The following is a 26,598-nucleotide window of genomic DNA, read 5'->3' on the forward strand; positions in this document are numbered from 1 at the left end:
TTACTAAGGCGCTTCCAAAGAAGTTATTTCAGCCCAGTTTCTCAAGATCCACAACATTAAAAAAAAAAAAAATTAGGAAAGCTTTATTATTCCCTGCCAGGGTTTAGCTTTCTAGACAAAATCTGTGTTGTGTCCCAATGGAATTCTATAAATTGCACTGGGAATATTGAAAATTGACCAACAGGTTTTAACTATAAGATAATGAAATATCCTTCTGGATGTGTTTTTGCTACAATTAGATTACTTTTTGAAAGCTAGGCACCCCAAGAAAGTTCAGATCTCATTTTTAAAGTGGTTTTTAACCAGGGAGGGAGTGGTTTTCAGCAGGAGAGAATGGCGGAAGAGCTTTCTCTTTGAAATGCACCTGCCGGAGTTCACCCTAGAAGATTCTGATTTGGTAGCTCTCAATATATTTTGTAGAAACATTAATTTTTCTTTAAGATTTCTAACAATGAACAAAATTATACAGACGATCTCTGCAGGATCACACTTGAACTCTTATTTATAAAGAGTACTTATGGCAGGGGGTTACGGAAAGTCTTTATAGGTGGGTAGCTTGCCTCCTGCTGGTTGATTTTAGACCCAAACCTCTATCATCTGGGGTTTTATTTGTTTGCTATTAATCCCCATTACTATGCCAATTACCTGCTATAATTGGAAATGCCCACTGAGGGCGAATTAGACCATATGAAGGCTCATCTTCTATGTTGTGATAAATTGTTTTCAAATGAAGTAGAAAGAAGAAAACTTTCAGTTTAGCAAAGATGCCCACCCAGACTCTTAATATATTTACTACTAAGAGAAGGTCAGTTAATTTTGCTCTCATATCTAGGGCTATTTTGGGGGGCAAGGGGGAGCAACTCTTTTAAAGCCATAAGCATGGGAAGCGGGAGTAAATGTGAAAAAGACCAGGGGCATTTCTTCAGGTAAGACTTGTGTCCACAGGGTAGTTCTCCTTGTGAAAGACTGAATGGAGCTGTTAGACCTGGTGATTAAGGAAGGGCAAGATGGATCAGGAATTTTAATAAAATTGTTGTTTTACCTGAAAATAATGTCCAGAATCTAGACAGGCATAGGGAACAGAGGGTGGAAATGGAATCTGAAAAAGCCTTCTCAGTGTTCCTCCTGTGATCCATCTATTTTGGCCAGCTACCTGAAGGATGGTGATTTGCAGGTCAGGAGAGAACACCTTTAGAATTGCGCCTGGTTGCAGTGCCTTAATGGCACGATGTGGCAGTTCCTCTCTGTTTGGCAGAACCCCACTCACTTTGGAAGTTTTAACTCCCCTTTTGTTGACCTGGAGGAAGATAGAAAAGAACTGTAGAACCACTCCCCAGGACAAATCTTCAGGGATAAGGGATTTGCTGTCCCCGGAGGTGCGGTTATAAGGTAGGCTTATTTTCATGGGAGATTGCTTCCCAGTTGTGGTGGTGACAGGGAATATGAAAACAAACTGGGATGGTTGACCTTAGCCTGCCAGGGAAGTGACCAGAAACCTCAAAATTCTCTAATTCTTTTCAAAGTCTTTGAGTTTGGGCTTTGCAGCAGCAGGAGAATAAAATTGATACCCCGAAGGTTCCCGACCCTGGTCATACCTGGATTGGGTGGTTATTCCAACCATGTCATAGATTGAGGAAGTATCTCAGAACTCCACCATTCCTCCCTCTGTAAAATTCCATTTTTCAGGGATCAGCATAGTGCCCTTTGTTTTAAATCAGGTGCAGACAAGTCATCCCTGCAATGCAGCTGCAGTCTGCAAGGTTAGTTAAGCAGCCTCTCTCCAGCTGGAAGGAAGGTAGAGCGCTTTAGGGAAGAAACCAGAAACACAGGAGACAAAAGTGGTTTCACCCAGTGTCCAGTGTAGGTCCAAGATGGGTCATGAGGATGGCAGAAGTTGCATTTATTTCTTTCCTGCCTCACTTCTGTTCTTCCTCCAAAGAACTGATTCAGAAGGACTAAAGTTTAAGAAGAGGAAACGTTTTCTATAAACCTATCAACTCTAGGGCTTACCATTTATTGAGCGATTATTTATGTGACAGCCCCTCCCTACCTTGGGCATACCTCTAGTCACACAATTTACAACCCTTCCTGGAGGTAGGTATTTTCCATATGAGAATGCTGAGGCACAGAGAGGTACAGTGACTGTCCAAGATCACGCAGCAAAGTGGTGTTTGAGTCAGGCATACTATCAAGTTCTCTCTGATATTTCTAGAGTTCCCTTTTGAGTATGCCATGCTGCTTCCATTCCTGATCTGAAACTGTGTCCTGGGGCAGCCAGACCCTGCTACTCAAACCCCATGCGAAAAGTCATGACGTGCTTGATGGGTGGGGGGAGGGGAGCAGGGTGGGCTTCCACCGATTCCCTTTGGCTAAGGCAGGGGGCATCCTTGGGTGTCCCCATCATGCGCTCTGGGATGTGGCTGTGTTTTCATTTCTCTGCCTTTCTCATTTGCCTTGCTGTGATCTCTCAGGTGTAGTGTGCCTGTTCCCAAACCGGATACCATCTTTCTCTCTCTTTCGTAGGCACGGTGCTGTTGTGCCAGGCAAACCAGGAGGGATCTTCCATGTACAGTGCCCCCAGTTCACTTGTATATACTTCCGCAAGTAAGCCCACTGCTGTGGCTCTCTTTTTGTTTTGTGACCTAAATCTGAGTCCCATCACCTTCCCTGCCATGTAAGTTCTCCCCCCTCTCCCTCCATCCCACTCTCTCTTGTGGCCCTCTATGAGGTAAAGCTGATTTTCATAAGCATGTCTCTGTTTCCCCTGTTGCCCCAGTATCTGAATCCCTCTGCTCATTACCATCCACATCTAAATCCTCACTTCCAAGATGTCCCAGCCATTTTTTGTTAGACCTGTCAGGATTGGGTCCAGTGGATGGGACGTGGGCTTTAGGTTGGCGGGAAGGGTTATGGGAGGGGGGAAGCTATAGCTCATTGCCTGCCTTCTATCACAGCTTTGCAAATTAATATAAAATAATTTAAATAAAATAAAACATGCAGGCCATCCAAATGGCATCCTAGCCTAGCAAAGATGCTTGATTGGAACTCTTGAGCACAATTGTCTTACTATGGAGAATATTACCAGCCTGTGGCTAGTGACTTATTTGCAAGGCTGTTCTTTTTTTTTCGCTGTGTGATTCCACTGAGGAAGAGGAGAAGAAAGAAAAATGTGGCACTTTGCTATTTAACTTGGGGGGAGGGGGAGGGCAACAATAAAGAATGGTCTTTTAAAAAGTAGGAGCACTTGTCTGGTCAAGGACAAATTGCATATATGACATGAGGGTGGGCCCATAAGATTTCAGTGGCTATACCATATAGCCTAGGTATATTATCTAGGCTTGTGTAAGTATACTCTATGATGTTTGCACAACGATTTATCAGGACATATCACCATTGTTAATCAATGCATGACTGTACATAAAAATCAGCATCAAGTGCTGGAGGAAGGAGAACAAAAATAAATATAGAAGGTAGATCACAGTGTTGACTTGGAAGAACCAAACATTCCTCTGCCTGGAATAGATGCTCTGGGGTGAAGAGTGCCCCATCCCCACCCCAATTCTGAGAGCAGGTTGAAGAATTAAAGCTCCAATGATTCCATCATGGTCTCCCAGGTGGTTTGCCCCCCGCCTCAAACAGTCTCTCAGCCACATCTGAGACTTTATCATCTATTTCGTACAGTGTGTGTAACTCCTATGAAATTCCCATAACTGCCAAACAAAACCTCATTAGGGTCAGTGCTCAAAAGTGAGTCTGAGGTCCTGGGGGTGGGGGTGGGGGGTGAGAACTGCTTCTGAGACTAGCTGGAGAAGGGAGGGGGGAGGGGAGTAGAGGTACTGGGATCGTGATGATCAAAGAGAGAGAGACAGAGGAGAATCCTCCCCGTTGTGCCCAAATCAAGCATCTCCTTCCCAAAAAGTGAGGCTGAGACAAAGCAGACTCCTTGCTGTGGGGACAAAGGTTATCAGCAGTCACAGGGGGCCAAAAATTTAATGATACAATAAGCCCAAAGGTTACTGAAGTCTCCAAGAGGTTAAGGCAGCCAGTTGCTTCTGCCATCCAGAATATAATCTTCAGTAGCAGTTTTGGCATTAATTAAATGCAGTGTATCTTTCTGTGGCCCCCCAAGAAGCCAAACCATACTGGCAAGAAGTGGATCTTTCTGAATTTATGAAAATTGGCCCACTTGGGCCAGTGTAAACATGTGTGCATGTCTCTCCTAGAATTATGATGCTACTGCCCATTTTCACATGCTCAGCCTTGTTTATTCCTCTCAAAACCGGCACCAGGTAAGTATCATAATGCTTGCTTTACAGCTGAGGAAGTGGAGGGCACAGAGAAGTGGAGTAATTCACCCAGGATCACACTGCTAGTATGTGATAGATTTGTTTTTTGAACCTGCGGAAATTGTTCAACCTTCAGCTGCCTTTCTGGGTCCATTTGGCTCTAAATCCTGCCATTGTTCTATTTTCCTCCCCTTCCTTCTTCTCTATAAATAGTATTTTCTGAAGTAGAGTTGTTGTACCAAAATTCACCATAGGGTTGAGTCCCAGATTATTCTTTCATTTTTTTTCTCTGACATTGCTGTCTTATAGAACCATCTGGGATGAAATCTTCCTGTATCTGTACTGTCCCACAACTGTGCTGATGATACCTTTATTTTATTTTATTTTATTATGTTACATTAATTAGCCACATGGGGCTATGTTTACCATAGTGGAAAGTATGGCTCTATATGATCATAAGACCTATTTATATTTCAGTTTTGTTACAGAAGTGAACAAAACAACTGAACTCCAAAACAGTGCTACTTTGTATCAGGATAGCTATTTTATAGCAACCTGGAGAAAGTGTGTGTCCTACATATCAGGCATGGAAATATTTCACACATCATCCATGATAAAATAGCTGAAGCATACAGAGGAAATAAAATAACCCAAAACAGAGGTTAGTTATTCAGATTGGCAAGCTCATACAGTGTTTTGTAGTGATGATCATAGGCCAAACCCAGTCCACAGCCTGTTTTGGAAGGCTTATGGACTAACAACGGTTTTTAGATTTTCCAAGGATTGTAAAAACAAACAGAACAAAAACAAAGAGTATGTGATGGAGACATAGGTGACTAAAATATTGACAATCTGCTCTCTTTGAAGAAAAAGTGTGCCAATCTCTTATTTAAAGGGTCCATTTTATTATCAAAAATGCAAAGTGGCCATATCACTTCACTGTATATAATTGCACTTTTTTTCAAAGTTTTACAGTAAAAATTTATAATTACAGAAACCGCATAATGTATCTAACATCCTTCATTTTTAAATTACATTGAGTCATATTACCTATGCATTATTCATCTTATTATTTTCACTTGTTATGCATTCTTTGTGAAAATATGTTAATGACTTCATATTCTATTGTTTATGTTACATTTTAATCTATCTCCATTGTTAAATCTTTAGGTTCACAGTCATTTCTCCAAAAATATTAAACAAAATAAATGCCCTTTTATATAGCAGTTTTAAAGAAAACAGTTAATAGCTAATCCTACTACCCCATGAGAATACACAAAAAAGCCTAGTATTTAACAGTAAGAATCTGCACTTGTCAATCCCTTAAGCAGTGGTAATCAGATCAGCAAGCTCACATAGTATTTTGTGGTGGTGACCAACTCTGAGACCTCCCTTTCTCCAGCTGGGTAGCCAAAGGGGCCTTAGATTATTTCCATCTTGAGGCTGTGCGATGATACTGGGTGGAAAGTTTATCTGTACATCCCTAAGATACATTGCTGAACCTTCCTTTCTACCTTACAGCTTTTTGGCCCAGGCTATTTGCAATTAATTGGCTTCTTTGCAACATCTACTAAGGTTTTATTTCCCAGACTATGAGGCATATTCTAGTACAAAGCCACATCCTATTTCCTTAAACAATTCAGCCACCATGCCAATGGTCAGTTATTGTATACGCACACACTCTGCGGCATACGCATGGTCACCCAGATCCCTCTCCTCCCTCCAGGTCTGATTTGCACAGAGCTGAGATTCTCGTCCACGTCGTTGTCTTTGACATCTGATAGGCACAGCATTTTATCTCTGCGAATCCAACTGTCTTCCTCAAAGTTGAGGCTCCCTTCCTTCTCAGCAGTCTTCTATGATACGCTTGCTTTTTTAACTTGAAAATGCATGTTTCTCATTTCTATCTAACAGGTGTGCTCCTGATAAAAGGTGTGTGTAAATTACAGTTTTGTAAATTGGATCCTATGTGTCTACTGACTTGCAAAATTACTTCTGAGTTTTGTTTTGTTTGTTTTTTATTTCCCCCCTCCACAGATCTCTTTAACTGGCCTTGCATGTTTTGGACTTAAATAGTTCCTCTTCCTAGCCAAATAGCTTATCATCTGTAAATAACACCCTTAAATGCAGTAGGGGAGATGCTTTTTAAAGGAACCCTGCTGAATTAGTCTATAATGAAAATAATTCCTACTGAAATTATCTGTTTTTTAAGATGCATTTTTGCATAATTTTTCCCTCTTAAGTGAATCATCGTAGTAATATGACCCAGGATACATAAAAGTATTAAGAGAAAGATTTTCACTCATGACTTTATAACAATACAACCTAACCCAATAGATTCCCCCATCTGACCCCAACTGAACCCAGTTTCTTTCCTCATCCCTGAACTTTATGCTGGTTTGAAACCTAGTTCCTACTGTATCATGGGATATCACCCATCATCTTACATGTCCTGATCAATAACTCTCATCCAATGCATAAAATGGGCCTACTTTCTATCAAGCTTAAATTACATTGGAGCAAAACTCCAGGGAATTAGGTAAGACCACCTTGTACAAAATGCAAAATGTTTACTATTAATATTTTTAAACAGGCTTCGGGTAGCAAACAATACAACCCCTCCACAGAGAGGTTTGGTGAAAGTGGGGCAGGGCTGGGGGCTTGCTGCCCACCCCACCTTGAGGACCAGTGGTCTGTGGGCTCCTCTTGTCCAGGGGGAAAGCACTAGGTATATTATCGTCAGCACTGTTTACGTACACTGAATGCTTAACATCAAAATCAGCTTCGGGCAGAAATAAGAAGGTAAGGAACACCGTTTTCAAATTAAAAACACAGCTTACATTTTTGTTAGTTGAAATATCAGGAGGTAAATCATTGGTTTTATGAATGGGAAAGTCTATTTCTGATTCAGATTGGCAAAGGCAGCTGTTGCTGATCCTTATTTACATATGAAGTAGATGTTTCCAGAAGCAGGTAAATGTTATCATCTTCGTTTTGTTTTCTTCACAATTTTATGAATAGATTTTAAATTACAAAAGTAACATGCTCATTGTAATTGGTAAAGCATGCAAATAAATACATACATGCACACACTCACACACACAGAAGATTGTAATGATATGGTAATAATATCCCCACTTTATCCAATAACACGTATCATTGAAATAACCCGTACGAACTCCCAGTAATTATCTTTCCACAACATCTTCATATTAATTCAAAGAATATACACGTGTGTGATGGGCAGGAGGAGGTGGGGCGAGGAGAAGGGAGTGGTAGGGGGATTTGGTAGTTTGACTTTACACAGAGAGGAGTATACACGTACATATTATGTTCACCTTACAGATATTAAGCATATTTAGTTTCAATTCATAATACACGTGATCATCTCCCTTTAAGCCTTTTTGCTATTTTCATGCTGTTCCATGGTGTGGATGGCTCACAGTGGGTTCGATCATTCTCTATCCATAGTCATTCAAGCTACTTCTTTTTATATCCCTTCCATAAAAGCCATAGTAAAAATCTTTGCACCTCCCCTTATATACCAGTGCTTCTTATTCTATACCTTCATTCCCAAACATGGGATTTCAGTTCCATCCCAACATTCTTGCCAGCAATGACATGTTTTTGCTCTCTTTAATTTTATAAATTGGACAGGTGAAAAATTACACCTCAGTCTGTTCTAGTTAGCATTTTCCCTTCTCCTGTTAATGAACGTCATCTTTCCATGTTTAATTGTCATTTAGACTCTACTTCTTGTGAATTTCTCAAACAGCTTCCCACTTCTGAGTTTTTCTTGTTTTATTGTTAATTCACAATATTGACAATATTTGTTAAGTGAGTGATATTTGTTTATTATGAGTGATATTTGTTTATTATGGAGAATAACCTGTGAATAGTATATATGTTACATACCCTTTTCCTATTTTGGACATTTGACTTTGCTTACATTCCACTCTATATTTTTAATTATATAGGCAAATATATGTCTTTTGTTGCTGTTGTTATCAGCCTTACATATGATTTTAGATAACAAAATACCTGTCCGAAGAAAATTTTGTTTAATGTTGTCTTAGTCTGCTTGGGCTGCTGTAACAACAAAATATCACACACCGGGTGGCTTAATCAGACATTTATTTCTCACAGTTCTAGAGCCTGGAATTCTGATATCAGGGTACCAGCATGATTGAGTTCTGGTGAGGGCTCTCTTGCTGACTTGCACAGGGCCACCTTCTCCCTGTGTCCTTACATGGCAAGGAAAGCAAGTAAGCTCTCTGGTGTCTTTTCACCTAAGGGCACTAATCCCATTGTAAGGGCCACACCCTCAGGACCTCATCTACACCTGATCTCTCAAAGGCCACATCTCCAAATACCATCACATTGGGAGTTATGGCATCAACATATCAATCTGAGGGGAGGGGACACAATTTAGTCCATAACAAGCCCCTTGATACAAGGGTGCCAGTTTTATTTGTCAAGAGCTAGAAAAGCATTTTCCAGAAAAAATTTCCATGCAGTTCCATATGCTTATCAATGCAATGACTGTATTTTATTCACAGTTACATGAAAACCACAGCTAAATGTTAGATCCATGTCAGGACAGATCCTAAAGTTTATCAAAGATGAATGTTAATTTCCCCTGAAATTTTCACCTCTGACACCAAACCCACCTCAAAAAACAATCTGATATCACAGGCAAATGCTTGAGAACCTAAACGTTATCAAAATGCAAAATTGTTTCCTCATTTATTCACTTCTGTGAAACTCAAGGGCAAATGGTAATGGCATGGTTTTAATTGATATATTGATTGCAGATTGTATGGAAGTAATTGTGTGGAATTCATAAAACAATGATTTAGGTGGCAGAAACATACATAAATCAGGCCTACACTATTGCACTTTGAGGTAATTGATAGCACTTCCATTGGTTTCTGTAATTAAAGTAAGGGACTAAATTAATTTACAGCTTCCTCATTTTTCTGCCCAATAAAGAGAATGTCAGCAGACAGTGCATGTACAGGTCATAGTGTTACTGATACATTGGTTTAAGGAACTGTGTCTTCTTTCTCTCTTGCTCCTGATTGCTTCCAAGATGACTTTTTCTAACGTTTTCTGGAGGGGTTGCTTAAAATAAAAATAATAGTGCCAGAACTAGCATGAACTACAGAGGAGCTCAATTAAGACAAAATTCAAAGAGGTGCCAAAAAACTCAATAATCCTGATACATAAAATTTTAATGCAACATTGTAAAAAATCAAAATACATGGAAAAAGATCTATGATGACCAAAATATTGAAAGTTTCCATAAAGATAGGATGGGTATTATTCATTTTTCCTTTTGCAGCCTCAGGATCCAATATGGCTCAGAGCAGCACTTCTTTATTTAAATTTTGATAGTCTGCTCATTATAGATTTGAAAAAAAAATTTAATCATTGTGCAGCACATGCACAAATTAAAACAGCACACTCTATCTCACAAATATGTATGAGTAAATGTTAAAATAAGAGAAAAACTAAAAATAAAAAAAAATAATTTGGTTTTTCTAAAAAATTGAATTAAAACATGATTTATCTTGATTACTGAGTTTTTTCATGTCCTTCCCTCCACCCCACTCCCCACTTAAGTTTTGCACCCAAGGTGCATACCGAACTGGCCTTACCCTAGTTCCAGCCCTGAATTATGGTGATGGTGATAATAATAATAACAGTAAGTAATATTCGTTGAGCACTTACTATATGTTAGGCTTTCTGCTAAGCCCTGCGGATGAGCTTTCTCACTTAATCTTTACCAAAACTATGAAATAGGAAGAATTATTATGCCATCTTTTCTCATGAAGAAATTTAGGCTTACAGAGAGTAAGGAACCTGTCTGAGGTCACCCAGCTAGACTGACTTTGAGCCCAGCTTATTTGAATCCCAAGCCTTCCCTCTTAATTGTTCCCTAAACTTGCACCCCAGAGGGTAGCAACACACCTGCTGCTGGGCTCCTAGAAATACGTGAGCAGGGAATGGTCAGGCAAAACCTCTGAGCACCTGTCCAGCATCTCTGTTTGGGCTAACGTTGTGTTTTCTCCTCTTCACCCCATGATTTCTGGAAAGATAGTATTTCCCTATCTCATGTGTCTGGCCAGGGGTTTGCAGTTTTTTTTTAAGGCCAGATTTATTTTTAAATTCACTGGCCTTCTGTGTTGTAACTACTCACTTCTGCTGTCATACCTTGAAAGTAGCCATGGACTACTATACGTGTAGCCATAGACAAACCTATACATAAATGCATAGGTGTGGCTGTGTTCCAATAAGACTATATTTACAAAAACAGTCTGCAAGCCAGATTTGGTCCAAGGGCCATAGTTTAGCAACCTCTTTGTCAGGGCATCATTCTCATTTGAAAGGGCAGGACACTGCAACTGGCTACTTGGGGGTGGAGGTAAAAAGGAGACTTCTTTTAAATGTGAACCCTCATGTACCTTTTGTATTTCCACCTTTTTTTCACACAATAAAACAGATATGGTAAGGTAAATACATAAAAAGAATACCTTTTTCCTAGTACTTACTAAATTAAAGTATATACGTAAATTTGATCTAGATACAATGAATCAATTGTTAGTTTTGGTGTCACAATAAATAACAAAGAAACAAATATGGGTTTGGGGGCTCCACTCTGGTGCTGTTGGCCTCTCTAAGGTCTGCCTCAGTTTCCCTGGACAAAATGTTGAGACCCCATCAACCTACCCAGTATCCCACATCCTCTGCCAGGGCTTTTCCTGTTTTCTTCCTTACATTTCCAACAATGCTGGCTCTGGACTGTCTCCTTCCAATCAGGGAATCAGACACTGCCTCTCTTTCTGTGTCGATGGCTCTGCATTCTGGTGGCAGCATGCCTGTGTCCCCTTTGTCATTTTCTCGGAAATAATTTTTTCCATTCTTTACTCATTTTTTCAATTCTTTGATTAGGGAGGGAGTTGAAAATGCATTCCTTCATTTAACCAATCTTTATCAAATCCCTTCTGTACACCAGGTGCCATTCTATGTACTGCTGCTGTGCCATAAACAAGATATGCACAAGTTGGTCTCTGCCGTACCTACATTCTTTTGGGGGAGGGCATACACTAGAGAGATATATAATGCTAATGTTTCAGAATTTCAGATGCATTACTCGTAAGGATCTTTGGGAGGTGATACCCGAGGGGAGATTCCTCTACAATTAATACTACCACTTGGATGCCTCTCAGTAGAATTAAATATCACTCTATTCACCATCATTCAGTACTATGGACAGACACATTTGGCTCCTGAGATCCTATTTCCTTCATTGAATCCATGGATTGAGAGGCTATGAGACACCTACTGTGTGCCATGCTCTGCTGTTGTCTCAATCCTAGTGCATGCCTGATTTAATAAACAGTGATGGTCCACAGTTGGATGTGCTATCAAGCTACCAACCACCAATGACGAACTGCAGGAACCATTTTTATCCATCCCTGAAGTACCAACCACCTCTTTGCTTGGCTCCATCTTCCTTGTTTTCCTCATGGCCCAGCACAGCTCTGATTTATTAACGAGTGATTGTTAAGAGGATTGTACCAGCTCTTACGTTCAGAACAGTTTCATTTATATTTTCGATCCCCACCACCACCACAAGTCTTTCCTAGACATCTGTGGTTACTTTGGCTGAGTCATTATCATGGTCCACGTGTAGTTGTAGTTGCTGCTTTGTTCACTTAAAAAAAAAATTCAAGAAAATAATAATAATAAAACACCCACCTGCTGAACACCCCCAGTTGCTTAAGGGAAGGATCTGCAAAAAAGCCACATTTCAGTCAGCTGCTATCTGGCTTTCTCGGTGCTTTGGTTATTAATCTCAATGCAGAATGGCGGCTTTTGTCTTTTTCACATGGGGGGCTCACTTCTGTAAAAGACTGCCAATTGCAAAAACTCCCATCCCATGGTGTGCCCCCAAACATCTTATTTGTCTTGATATTTCTTTCACAGAAATACATATGACAGATAAGGAGTCACTAGAGGATATGTTTGCTTTGTGTCAGACAGATATTAAAACAATAAACTACGTTGCCCTGGGATTCTGGCGCATACGCAGCCAGAGAACAAGGCTAAGATGAGATGTTTCCGAAAGGCAGCGAGGCAGTTGTTCTGGGGGAATTCCCTGGAAACCCCAAGTCCTGTGATAGCATTGACAGAAAGTATATTTTAACGCTCACGTTTTCTTAAGAGGATGAACTAGCTGGTGCAGCTCCCAGATTTAACTCCTTGACAATGCCCACCTTCCTCAGGCTCCAGCAGAGGCGAGAGAGCAATCCTTCAATAGTTTGATAAGCTTATTTTGAGAGTTCATTTTTTAAAGCACTCATCTGCACTTCGTTTGCTTTCCCAAACTAACATGGATTTAAAATGGAAAAAAAAGAAAAAAGAACCTCTTCTACGTTCAGAGCTCTGAACACGAAAGTTGCAGGGGCCAAAGATAAGATCCTGCTTGGTTCCTGGAATATAGAGGACAAGTTTATGCAATGAAACCAGTGTTCATTCCTGGGAGACCCGGCTTTCCAAATTGAGCCAAGCCCTTTCTGAGTTTGCAGAGCTGGGAGTGAGCAGCATAGAGTAGCAAAAGAGTGTCCAGTGGCGCTCGTGTAATTGCAGGGTTGCAGTAGGGATTCTTGGTGCTTCTTGGATAGAAGTGTGTCCAACCACAGAAGTGGCTCCCTCCCCTTGCCTGATTGCTCTTCAAAAACAGATCGCCCCACTTGGTGCAGAGATGTATGAAAAGAAACTGAACTTGACTCCCATTGAAGAGCCTGGCATTGTTAATTTAAACACTTGCTTCTCTAAGAATGCCAAAAACACCATTTTCTTAAATCATATTTTCGTTTATATAAAAGAACTGTCATGCCAAAAGCGATTTATTGCTCCTGGAGAACTTGGAGGCAGTGTTAAGTAAATGCAATTTCAGGATCCAAATAATATGCCACATATTTTAGCTCTGTCTCCTTGGATTTTGTTTGCTTGCAACATAAGCTCTTGACACCTAATTTCTTTTTATGTAAAAACAAACAGGCAAACATATGAGAACCACCATATGTGTTGTGAATGGCATAACAGGCCGTAGGTATACATCATCCCATCCTTACTATTTGCTACAGATCTAAGAAACATTTCCAAAAGATTATTTTTGGCTGGCAAATCCTAGTCCTCACTATTGGGTTTACAAATTTCTCCTTGAGCTACAGTGTGACTTAGTGAAAGGATGTGGATCCAGGCTGAGCTGGGAGCACGTTATCATGGTACCACAGCAATGTGACCCTGGCCAAGTCTTTGTCATATAAATAGTTATGAATACCTACCTCCCCATTAACATTAAATGAGATTGCTTGTGTAAAGAGACTTTCAGCCTGCTGGAGGCATGACAACTTTTCAAAGAAATGGCTCCTCCTTCCCTTTTCTTCTTAGAAGCCATCTTCTCCATGATTTTTGAAAATTGACTAAAGAAACTGGTTTGGAAGATTTATATTAGTCCAGTGGCTGGACAGCTGGACCATTTCTAAATGGTATTCCTTGAGTTTGTTCTCTATGGGGACGTCAGTGGTTCCAGCTCAGATATCAGGCAGGTGATGTCTAGATTCAGATGGCACCTGTCCTCCAGGTTTGCTTTGGGTGTTAATCAAAGGATCAGGACTTCTTTCTTTAAGTCTGAAAGCCAATGCATGAAAGCAGATGGCCTCAACACCAACAGACCAGCTATCCCTAAAGCAGTGATGGCTTGAAATGGGATGAAAAATGGATTTGCATCATGTCCCCATCCCCTGAGCCACTGCCAAGCCCCTCTTGGGGCCTCCTGTTCAGGAGCTCCAGCAGCTCTAAAGAACTATGGGAAATTCAGCCCAGCATAAGGAAGCTAATTTATCTCACTTGCCCTGTTTCCTACCTGAGGAGGCAATTCACCAAGCTTGATGTTTTAGCCAGCTGTTAGATAGATCACGAATGATTTAACAATTGAAGCTTTATTGTGTATATGCACTGGATAAAGTAATTATTTATATAAATTTTTTTTTCATGACTGCCTAGAAAAAAAATAACCAACTAAATTGACACTGGTACAGGTTTTGTCAAATGAATAGATGATGGCAAATTGCTTCATCTAAATTAAAATAGATCTCTGCATCTCAGGGTTTAGTCTGCCTACAATACTCCTTCGAATGACAGAAAGCACCTTTGCAAATGCCTTCTGCGGTCCTGCCAAGTTAAACACTTCCAAGATTGAGATTCATTCTTGTTTTGCTGAATGAAATGTTGCAAAAATCCTGCCGGGGGCCCGGGGGTGGGGGCGGTTATTGTCAATAGCTGGGAGTAGACAGATCACAAATACCTCTTCTGCACAGTAAAAGCGTATCACTACATCCAGCAGCCATGTCATCTGCCACATGTCTGTGGGATTAATCTGACCATTTGTAACCTGGGAGGAATGAGACAGCAGCTAACTTCAGGAGGTAAGCAGAAGTAGTGTGAGGAGTGGCAATTAGTTACAACCAAGGCTGCCGTCTTCACTCAACACTCAACGTCGCAAAGACCTTAAATGATCAGAGAATATCCATGTGCGTGAGTGGTGCATGCAGGTTTTATTGTTGCTTTTTGAATTTGTTTTTTAAGTTAGGGAACCTTTCTGCTTTAGAAACACCAGACTCACTACTCAGAGTAAACCCCAGTGTATTCATTTATCATTTTTTCCCTAGATGACACATTTCTTTTATTTTTAAGGAAGAGGTTTATTTCAAAAGAATTTGGGAGTAAAACGATATTGGATAACAATGTTAACAAATTGGTTGTATACAGAAAAAAAAAATACAACACCTCAAAATGTTATGAAAGTTTCTTATTCATACTTCCAAAACTGATATAAGTATTTTTATTCCAATACTCCAAATTCAAAATTTCTAGTTGAATTTAGTCATAAGGAGCTCATTATTTTGAGAGCAGTTAGATTTCAGGATAGAACAGTGGCCTCCGCTAATACCACGCTAGTGTAACCCTGACCACTATGGCTCAAATAGTCCATATGCACAATTTTTGGATTGTGTATGACCCACTGGCTTACATCCAGATGTGGAGTTACATGCCAGTGGGGAAGGAAAACAGCTTGCCTTTGGGCTCTTTATCAGGAACATAAATCAGCAGTGATCCCTATGGCTTGCTTCCAATTAGCAGAAAAGGAGCAAAGCCTTTCCAGGTGTCTTGAAATCTCAAAACACAAATACATAGCAGAAGAAATCACACACACACACACACACACGCACACGCACACACGCACACCCTGCAACATTTTCCCCCAACCCCCAATGAGGAGCATATTGAGATCTCTGGGAGGCTTGTCAACAGATTCCTCTGCAAATTAACCCAGTCCATGATAGATTGAGGCTGGCTGTCTCAGATGCAGTGTGGATCTGGCGAGACCATGTAGCAGATTGTATGAGTGATATGAGGGAAGCCAATTTGAGAGACTCTAAGGAACATGGATAGAGTAGAAGCAGAAAGGTTTTTTTCCAAAGCTAACTGGGGATACCTTTGTGTTGGGTGATAGGTAAGATCATAGGCTCTTGTGTCAGGCTGCCTGAGTTCACATAATTGGGCACATACCTAAGCTGTGCTATACCTTCATTTCCTCTCTAGGAGAGTGAGGTTAGCAATAGTCCTGGTTCCTATGGTTTTGTGAAGAGTTAGTGGACTAATGTGTGGGTCAGACAATCAACAAGTGTTAGTAAATGCTGGCTGTTATCATTATGCAGCTGAATCTCCTCTATCCAATAATGGATTATAGGAAATTGGAATTTTGTCAACTGTAATCACATCTCGGCTTGGATTGCTGCAGTTATCACTGCCTGAGTTTTTAGACAGGTGAAGTCCAGAATCCCTCATCATTAACATCATCACTAACCTAGAGTTTCTTGTAGAATATTTATCCATCATAAGCAGCATCTTAGCAACTGTTACAAGTTCAAGGACCACTACCCATTCTCCTCTGTAACTGAACTACTATGGCATTCTAAGTTTATCTGACAATAGAATGAACATGCATTTTAATGATTCCCTTGTGCCAGGTTATCTTCTTGTGCTGGAGACACAGTAGTGACAAAAGATATAGTCCTTAGGGCATCCCAACACAGAGATGTGTCATGAAGTTGAAATCAAACGAAGTGATAAAAAACAGATAAGTGTAGAGGGAAAAAAAGCAACAGGGTAATATAATGGTGACATTTGTGGGGGTCAGAATATAGGAAATAAGATCAAGAAATAAGGACCTTGGAGGAGGTAATGTTTGAACCAATATTTAGGAATCAAGTTAACTTTTAGAGACTGGAGAAAGGAGAAAGAACCCATAAAAGAACTGAGAAGCAGAGTTAAGTGAGGCTGAAGAAAAATGAGACATTTTAGCCTCCCGAAGTCCAGCCGAAGTAGAGATTTAGATCAATAGATTCAACTTGGGCAATCAGGCCAGTAGAGTGTCCCTGTCTTTTTTTTCCCTTCACAAATGTGCATTTCCCTCCAAGTTCAAGTTCTTACTAATTCCCTCAATGCATCCTAATCAGACCTATAACAGCCTAGAAACTTCTGGCTAATTTGGATTTGACTAAAACTTTTGTACCATGACGTTATATAAAGAGATTCAATTATGGTGCGCAGTGTTTTGTGAGTAACTACCGCCCATAAAAAGTTAATTAATCAGGGCTGTGTCAATTTCCTTGTGCCATGTCAATTTGCTGCAAGGTAATTAATCACTAATCACCCACCAAGCAGCAGGCCGAGGGACAATCCACGAACCATTTATTGTCTTTCCCCAAATAAATGGCACACACAGCCAGGAAGAAACACAACTTGCTTTTCATGGTATTTTTATCGACACTTTTGCATGTTGTAATAGACTGCAGCAACAAGCAGCTGCAGTTCAATGGAATATGAATATTAAAGAAACAAATGAGCGGAGATTTATAGGACATTGCATTTCTGTTATGTCAGTTTTGAGATTAAACCAAGCAAATGAACAGTGAAAAATTACTCTTCCATGTGGAGAATGGTGATTAGGCTTGTACATTAATTAGAAATTTTTGTTTTCCTATTCAATGCATTTCAAATGAGGATGTCCTATAAGGAACTGTTTGTCCAAAATGTAGATTTATTCACTTCTAAACAGCAGTATTTAATATCAACATAATTTTATACTGAAACAAGAGTTGATCCCAAATGTGTGTTTCAGGGATAAATATATGTGAATATGTGAACCAGAGATTCCACAAATTAAGTGGCTCTTTTGGTCTTTCTGTAAATGACTGAAAGGAGAGAGCCCTCCACCCCTTTTTTTCCCCAAACCCTGAAATTATTGGATTTTTTAAAATTGAAAGCTTTTCCATTTTTGTTCTGACCGAGAACTTAAATAAGATCAATTGTATTAAATTTTACATTGAACGCCATTTAAAGAGAGTGACCTAGTTGTGTGTAAACCCTGTGTTAAAAACCAATTTGATGTACTTTTATTTGAGATTCGTTTTGAAAAAAGGAGCAAACATTTTTTGCCATTTGGAAAAATAATCAGATTTTTTGACTGTTGATCATAATGTTTATCGCACAACACCATGCTCCTGAAATTGCTGCTCCATGAGCTATGGCTGGCTGTTTATCTCCCCTCAGTATGTTACCTATTATGCCACTTCTTAATTTATGGTCCAGCATGTAGAATGGGAGTTCCCCCAAGGGGAATCCTGCAAAAATGTGAACCTGCTGTTGAAAGCACATCTGCACCCCCTGGAATCGTGTAAGTGATTATTTCCTACAATAAATTACCCACAGCCCAATTCAACCTCCAAATTAAGGTGAACATCTCTCAATTTTGAAACCTTCAAAGAGTGGGGAAAGGTGGCATTATGGAGCAAAGAGAGAGGGGGAGTGGGACAAAGAGAGAGCCCCTCTTCCATTCTGTCAGTACACCTTTTGCGGGGCATCTGGCAAGCTCCTGCAAATTCAAACCAGCACACAAATGCCCATTAAAGCGGTTGTGTATTTTTATGGCTTTGATGCAGAATCTGCCCCCCTATTGGGTTTTGCATCTGCTACTCTTCCATTTCTCCCAGAGCTCTAAAACTTTAATATGCAGTTTATAACCCTCAAGTATTTTCCACTGGTTTTGTGTTTCTTCTCTTGGGATTTCTGGGCTGGTACGATGATCTCATTTGTGTTTATTTTCCAAGATAAGCATTGTGTTCAAAAAAGAGACAGAGGAGAAGAAGACGCACTAGTCACTGTAAATACACTGAATGCAGATCTCATTTGATGTGGGAGGTGGGGGTCTTCGTCTTTGAGGGGAAAAAGGCAGTAAGCAGTTGACACTTTGGTAAATGGCCCATTTTGCTGGTTGATACACCCACACATCTTCCGATTAAAATGTTGATTTGCTTTGATACTTGAGCAGATCACAGCATGCCTCTTGTTAGATCCCTGAAGTTTCCATTTCATTGAGTTCCATGGTTTGAAACTCCTTATTCCCAAGATCTGAGATGGTTACTCCACTAACCTCCCCCAATTCTGCTTTGGATATAAATCTCGCTGACGAGTGAGAGTGCGTAGGCTGAGGATGTTGATTCGTCAACAAGATGTGCAATTGCTATTTGCTCCAAAAGCTCTTGCCCTGTTTTTGTTGCAAGAAATTCATTTTTAGCTTATGAGCTAAATCCAATTTTCCTTGCAGTGATACCAGATTTTTCACTTTGATTCATGCTGGATAAGGTTTAAGAGAGAACCTTTCCAGTATAATGAAGCTATGGGTTTTCCCTCCCATGTCTCCTTCGTGCCAAGAACTCAGGATTTATACTATGTCCACAAATAGACCTGAATTCTTTCTGTTGTTCCTCAGTGATGGTCTGTTTACCTGTTTATTAACCTGAAGGTCAACTAGAAAGAAGTCGAACTCCACTCTCGAGGTTCAGAAATGCCTATAATGTGGTGTCTTTTTTTCCCCCTAACATTGTTCTTTAATTAACAAAGAGGCAGTTAAAAAATATTACTCAGGGTGACAGGTTTATGACTTTTACTTCAACATTGCTTTACTCCATTCCAGAAATGGAGAGGACATTGTTTTTCCCTTTGCTGTTCTGCATTGGATTGATTAAATATTTATTGCCTTCTTAATGGATCCAAACTCCTGAACTGGGTTACTGATAGACATGACAACTTTCACTCAACAAAAGATAAGTGTCATGCCACAAAGTAAACATATGATTAAGATATTTTCTTGCTATATGTTTGAAGGATAAAACCATTTTGGTCTTGTTTAATGTGTATCTGAATCATCTGTCCAGGTAATTGCTTCAAATACACATTTAACCATATTCCAGCATCTATAAGTCACCACACCTGGTAGGCAAGTAAGAGAAATATATTTCTTTCCATCCCAGGTTGAGTCTAAAGGAAGTTTGACAAATAGTGTGTGCTTTTTTATTTATTTATATTTATTATTTATTTATTTATTTATTTATTTATTTACTTATTTTTTGTGCTTGAAATTGACCCTTTGTTGTGGTGGCATGAGAAAAGAGCCAATCTGTCCTAAACCAACCACTGGGGGGAAAATCTTCTAATAGATATGAGGAGAAACACAGAAGACACAGCTACAAATCAGATAAGTTTGGGATTATAAAAGGGGTTATTTTCTGTTGTTTCTTTTTGCACACATTTATTGTTTCCTGGGACCAATGTTATCAGAGAATATTGTCTGGTACTATTTGGAGGAAGAAATGTGACTGAATACATCTTAATAGGTATCACCTGTCTGGGGGAAATGTTTGAGTCCTGCTTTTTCCCAAAACAAGAAACAGTTTTAAACTCTGACACTGTGCTGCAATAAAAGTGAATTGAAGTGAATTGAAGGCTCTGATAATTCCGAGTACAACACATTTGTTCAAGCAATCTTCTCTACCATTGGAATCACAAATATTCTGAGTCTGGTTGCATTTTCTGGGCCAATCCCACACCTACAAGCATAGAGGTAGACAGTGTCTTTCTAGAAATCATGACTGAGATCCAGTTTTGCTGCTTGCACACTGCTTATCTGCAAATTCTGGGGAGGCCACTTTGTATACAGTGCAGCGTTATAAAAGGTGAACAGGGAAGAGGAGCGGGGTCTCATCTCTCGGAAGGAAGGAGACATTTCAACCCTGTACCTCATAGATATGTACAATCAGTTATGTTTCAATAAAAAAAAGAAGGAATGCAATGAACATTGGTTAACCACTGACAAGGCCTCCAGGTGCAGGGTTAGGCACCTAATACCTGCTCCATGTGGGGCACTCGTCTAAATCAATGAGCGGAACAGGTGGAGATCACTGCCTTCAAGGATCTTGTGTTCTGGCACTGGTGAGAGCCCTTCTTCATTTCTGTGATCAAAGCTACTTTGTTTTTATGTGCAGTGGGGGAGGATTGGGGCAGCCTTCTTCAAAAGGAAGTTTGAAAGAAAAAAATGGAAGGAAGGAGGAAAATGAAGGAAGGAAAGAATGAAAGGAGCAAAGAAGAAGAGAGGGAAAGAAGGAAGGAAATAAAGGGAAGGAGGGAGAAAGGACAGGATGGAAGAGAGGGAGAAAAGGAAGGAAGGAAGGAAATAAAGGGAAGGAGGGAGAAAGGACAGGATGGAAGAGAGGGAGAAAAGGAAGGAAGGAAGGAAGGAAGGAAGGAAGGAAGGAAGGAAGGAAGGAAGGAAGGAAGGAAGGAAGGAAGGAAGGAAGGAAGGAAGGACAGACAAGAGGGAGAGAGAAAGGAAGGGGCAAGGATAGGCAGGTAAAAAGGTAACTAAGATAGAAAGAAGGAAAGAAATGCTCACTGATGAGGATGACTAACTAGAGACTCCACGAAAGGACCCCTTGACCATCTCAAACTTAACAAGAAAGATAAAGTCAAAAAATCCATCCACCTGGGAGACTTGAATATTCTATACACTTTGTCCGTGAAGCCTCTGCCCCAAACATAATCTGTGGAATCTCCTTGTTTTGCCTAAGGGTTCCTGGCCTCCCAGGAAGATGGCATTTAAGCCAGGAGTCAATTTGTTATCCTTCCTGTGTTCCTGTACCAAAATAAGAATTCCTCTAATGTGCCCTGCTTGGAGCAGCCCAAAGAGCCTCATAGGAAGACCTGTAAATACCTCATCCTGCATCAGGAAAGATTTGTTCCCTGTAACAAAGGGTACGAAATGGAATCTTGGCTCTTCACTTTTAACAGCATGGGCTCCCCTCGCTCTGCTGCGGAGCTTCTGTTTCATGTTCTATCTCAACATCTAAATCCTCCAAGAATTATTGTAAAACCTGCTTGTCGCTGAGAGGGATCTTGTCGAGCTGGCACGGCACTGTAGCCAGTGATAATGAATGGGTCAGCATAATTACCATGTTTCTTCACACAGGCAGCCAGCTGCTCTGCCAGATTGTGAATTTTTCATTTTCTTTATTTCAAAATCCGGGGTGTTCCTATGAAAACTTAATATTTGAACTGTGGCAACGTAGATACTGAGTCAAAGGCATTCTTACTCATTTTCTCCCCAGTCCTGAAATAAGTGTCTCCTGTCTCATTACTTCTGGGCTTTTATGAAATTAGGATTTACCTGCTTTCCCCATGAAGATCCACACCTTTCTGCAATTTTAAGCATGTTAGTTGAAATGTGATCCAGCTAAATTCAGGTGCTAGAGGCTGGCAAGAGAGTTAAATAAAACTGCATGATTTGCCTTTAACAACAACTTAAAAAAATAAAAATAACCTTTAGAGTCTTCTCAAATACAAACAGAAATATAGAATTATTCTGGCTTGGTTCTACAAATCTGGCAGTTTATCCATTGTGAGAGAAAGTTGTGGCAGAATCCATAAAACAAGATAACTGTTGGACATTCAAAAACACACGCAGAATTCCAGATAGAAATACGCAATTAGTCTTCACTTCAGATTCAAGGGTTTTATTCCAGCCCATACAATTCCATGGGGTGGTATGGAATTGGGAATGGCTTCTGTGGGAAACCCCACCCATGCCTTCCCCCTCTCCCTCCTCCTGCCATGTAGACACACATATAGTCTGTCCATGGGTGTGGGTATTATTCTTAGACCTCCAGGGTCACCACATAGCCACCCTCCCCAGCCTCCTAGAGAGCAGGCAGTGAGTCCCCTGGGGTCTCTTGTGCACACTTTCTTTTTCCTTCCAACTCCCTTTTTTGCCTTTTTTGTTCCTTGCACAACCCTCACCTGGGTCTGTGCATGAGTGTATGTGGAAAGGACTCTGGAAGGGCCGGGAAGACATGGAGTGAAATGCTCCTACTGCTGAAGGTGGAGGTAGGAAGGGACAAAGCCCCTCTTGGCAGTGTTGGATACAAGGTGAAGACAACTTTAACATGTGTGAACTGCAACAGACTGAGAGGTTAGGTGTTCCGCAGAAGTCTGGGAAAGGGAGGTGTAGGTGTGCTGGGTCAACTAAGTCAAGGAGCTTCCTTTGCTGCAAGTCTTTCTGAGCCTTTCTGATGCTCTTCTGGGACAGCCGCTTCCTAAATGCGTTTTCCCAGAAAAGCACCCTCTCTATGAAATGGGTTTGGGAAACACTGCCTGCTGCTTAGTGGGATGGAGCAAGCATGGGCAGCCCAGTGAAGTCACTGGGAGGTTCAGAGAAGCAAAAGGAGCTTGAAGGCAGAAGTGGTTTCCAGAAGGTTCCGTGGGTCCTGCTGAGTTAGGATTTGCATGTGATGTTGGAAAGACATTTCAGGTAGAAGGCAAAAAAAATAATTATCGGAGATCTCGGGGAATTATCAGGCTTAATTACTCTTCTGACTCCTCAGAAAGTCGTCCTGCTTAGAGAATTATTCCCCAGGAAACAAAACTCGCCCACACTCTTTTTAAGAGGTGAGTTCCCAGAGTTCTCTGTATGTAATTATGGTGGCTGTGTTTGCTTTTAAAAGCTACACAGGAGGTTAGGAGCTTATAAGGTGTTGGTAAGGATCTATTTCTTGGGGAATGTGGGGTTTGTACATTCATGATGTATGTCTGTAGGAATACTTCAACTAAAAGTTTTTAACAAGAACTGTATGCCCTAAAGGGAAATGCGGAAAATAAATAAAAATGGAAAGGGGGAGAAGCTAAGAATAAAAAACTAACACTTACTCATGCAGCTCTGCTCCAGAGATAACTACCAGCATGTGGGAATATGTGTGTATATGTATGTACAAATATGCACACAGATATAAATATGTAAATAAGCATGCACACACATATACACACATGCGCATATGTATATTGTGCACTCTGATGCACATATACATACATGTAAAGGTTCTTCAAAAAGTTCATGGAAAGACTACATTATCCTTTTTTTTTTTTTTTTTTTTGGCTGCTGACCCACAAGGGGATCTGAACCCTTGACCTTGGCTTTATAACACTGAGCTCTAACCAACTGATCTGATAGGCCAACTCCATATTATTTTTTAATTCTATTTTCCCTGAACTTTTTGAGATATCCTCGTATACACACACACACACACACACACACAGATTGATATATATGCACCTGATATATATGCATATGATTTATGATATATGCAGATACATAATGATTGAAACGACATTGCACATACATCTTGCAATCTACCTTTTTAAAAATTTGTTTGTGCAGTTAGCTTTTCTCCTGTCATTAAAAATTCTCTGTAAATGTTGGTCATTTATCCTATTCTCCGGGGCAGAGGGACCAATGTCTTGATTAGCTCATCCTGGAATCCGACTTTGGCCTCTGCGCTGCGATCAGTCCGATGTTTTTGCTTCCTGATTACTGCGAGGCGGTGGGGGGAGGGGGGTCCTGCCTCGGCCCTGCGGGGACGAGGGTCCTCAGGCGGGTCCCTCCACGGCAGGTGTGCGTCTGATGGCCTGCGCTCTGCTCTCTCCTCTCGCCCCGCAGTGCCCGGCTTCCCGTATCCAGCTGCCACCGCAGCGGCCGCCTACCGAGGGGCGCATCTGCGAGGCCGCGGCCGCACCGTGTACAACACCTTCAGAGCCGCGGCTCCCCCGCCCCCGATCCCGGCCTACGGCGGGTAAGTGGGGCAGCCTCCCAGGCGGGCCTCCTTGCACCAGTCCTCCCTCTCTCCCCTCCCAGAGGCACGGAGCTGCTTGCGAGCGCATGCTGGTCTTCACTGCCCCACCAGAACCGCCCTAGCATGCAGCCCGGTGCGCGCCTGCCGTGGAGCACCTTGCAAAGAGTATTGAAAAATGAGTGTAATTTGTCCTGTCATGGTTGGTGCCTTTAAGCATTCTACATGTCACATGTTGTTATGTAAATTCTCTTTGAGACTGAATGCTGGAGAACAGAGAAATGGTTACAGCCAAAGATGTAGTTCTGATGATTGCAAGCATCTGGTTGTTAAGGAGGTTGGACCACGTTTGCCCCTTGAATTCCTTCAGGGAGGGACGTGGGGTATTCATACATAAAAATCACCGGGGTGGTCTTGCTTCCTTCCCCAAAGACATCTTGTGCTTCAAGGTTTATGAACCTTTGCCTGAGAAGAGAAAATTAGGTGTTGAGCCCAAGGCAAACATTCAGAGTTCAATGAGATTGGAATTAAGATGTGTTGTGGTTGCATTTTCCAAAGTGGCATTTGTGTTTCTTTCTCCTCTGAGGGGGTGGGAAATGCAAATTGATCTGTTTCCTGTTGCCGGTTTGGTCCTTCTGTGCATGGCCTTTGCTATGGAATATCAAGGAATGGTGGTGGTTGCTCAAAAAAGATGGTGCTGGTGTGGTGGGTGGCAGTCCTGAAGTTACTGCTCTCTCTGCCCTTCTGTTAGGGATCCTGGTAGAACATTCCTGCACCCCTGGGGTCAGAGAAAGAGGGATACCTCTAAAGCAGTGGTTCTATACCAGGAGACATTTGCAAGGTCTAGAGACATATTTGGTTGTCACAACAAGAGTGGAGAGGTGCAATAGCATCTACTGGGGGGAGTCCAGAATGCTGCTAAACTTCCTACAATGCACAGGACAGTCCCTCCACCACAAAGAGTTATCAGGCTCAAAATGTCAATCATGCCGTAGTTGAGAAACCTTGCTCTATGTAAATCTCAGCTGTATCCTAGAGTGTATGACATGACTCTTCCCTGGCTAGTGACTGACTTTCTGCTCTGTAAAAAAGTATGGCTGCATTCAGGGCTGTGTGAAAAGGGTCAAACACTACTTTTATAGCTCTCTTACTTATAAGTCTTTTAGAAAGTCTGAATCAACCTAGACCATCTCTCTATTATACTGATGACAAAGGGAAACACCCTTTTTTCCCATTATTTATTTATATCTCACCCATTCCAAAATAAAGCATTTGAAATGTTTCAACAATAAATACAATAAAACAGAATTTGGAATATAAAGAGATAAAACTAGGGGAAATCATCAAGAAGGGAAATAAAGGCAAAGAAATAAGACAATGCCCATCTAGTTTCTTGTGTAGTTAGTAGAGTTGGGTCAACTCTGAGCTTCTCTTAGAGGTCAAAACAACAGCAAAAAAAAAAAAAGAAAAAAAATTTTTTTCTTAAAAGAAAGTCGATAATAACAAACCAAGGACAAATTGGCACTCAATTCTCCCTACCCCTTCAAAAATGTATCTGCATGTCCTAAGTCTTATGTATCTGACAGTGGGATATAAGGACTCATTGATAGTACAATCTTCATCTCCAACCCCTCAGTTTTGGGCCCATTTTATAGATCAAGAGATGCAGAAATAAAGATTTGATATTCCCATGGTCATATAATGAGTTATGAAGGTAAAAAGACTAAATTACCCTCTGGGTCCATGTAATTACTAAAGCAAGATTTATAAGCCATAAATGCAAAATTGCACATTTATACCACATCAGTTTGTCTGAAAATCATTGTTATCTCAGTATTTGGTAATTGTAGCTTTTTGGTATATATACTCTCAGTATCTCACTACTATATTAAACAGAAGAAAAAAACATTAAAGTAAAATTATATGGCTTATCCTCACATGAATGATTTATAAAAATCTCAGAATAACACACCTGCTGTAAAATTGAAATTTGCTAACTTATAATGAATGGAATAACCATGCATAACTAATTAATATCATGTTTGCCAGGGACAGACACAGGCATTTCCAAATGGAGAATCAATGTGTTTGTGACTACCTAGGATGGGATTTGATTTTGATATTCCAGTCATATTTGTCATTATTTTGGCTATATTGGTGCATCATGCCTCTTTGCGGACAATATTATGGCTAGAATTCTGAAACCATGCTTAAAAGTAAAA

General features: G+C 40.7%; 1 protein-coding gene across 4 annotated transcripts in view; it reads left to right on the plus strand.

Moving 5' to 3' along the window:
- RBFOX1 (RNA binding fox-1 homolog 1) overlaps nt 1–26,598 on the plus strand; it is a 342,829-nt gene that overhangs the window by 261,525 nt on the left and 54,706 nt on the right. For all 4 annotated transcript variants that reach the window (XM_063100620.1, XM_063100621.1, XM_063100622.1 and 1 more), the window contains exons 8-9: nt 2,524–2,604; nt 24,247–24,379. In XM_063100620.1, the coding sequence (XP_062956690.1) occupies nt 2,524–2,604; nt 24,247–24,379 (214 nt within the window). The remainder of the gene's footprint in view (nt 1–2,523; nt 2,605–24,246; nt 24,380–26,598) is intronic.

This window comes from Cynocephalus volans, chromosome 6, assembly GCF_027409185.1.
Source record: "Cynocephalus volans isolate mCynVol1 chromosome 6, mCynVol1.pri, whole genome shotgun sequence".
NCBI lineage: Eukaryota > Metazoa > Chordata > Mammalia > Dermoptera > Cynocephalidae > Cynocephalus > Cynocephalus volans.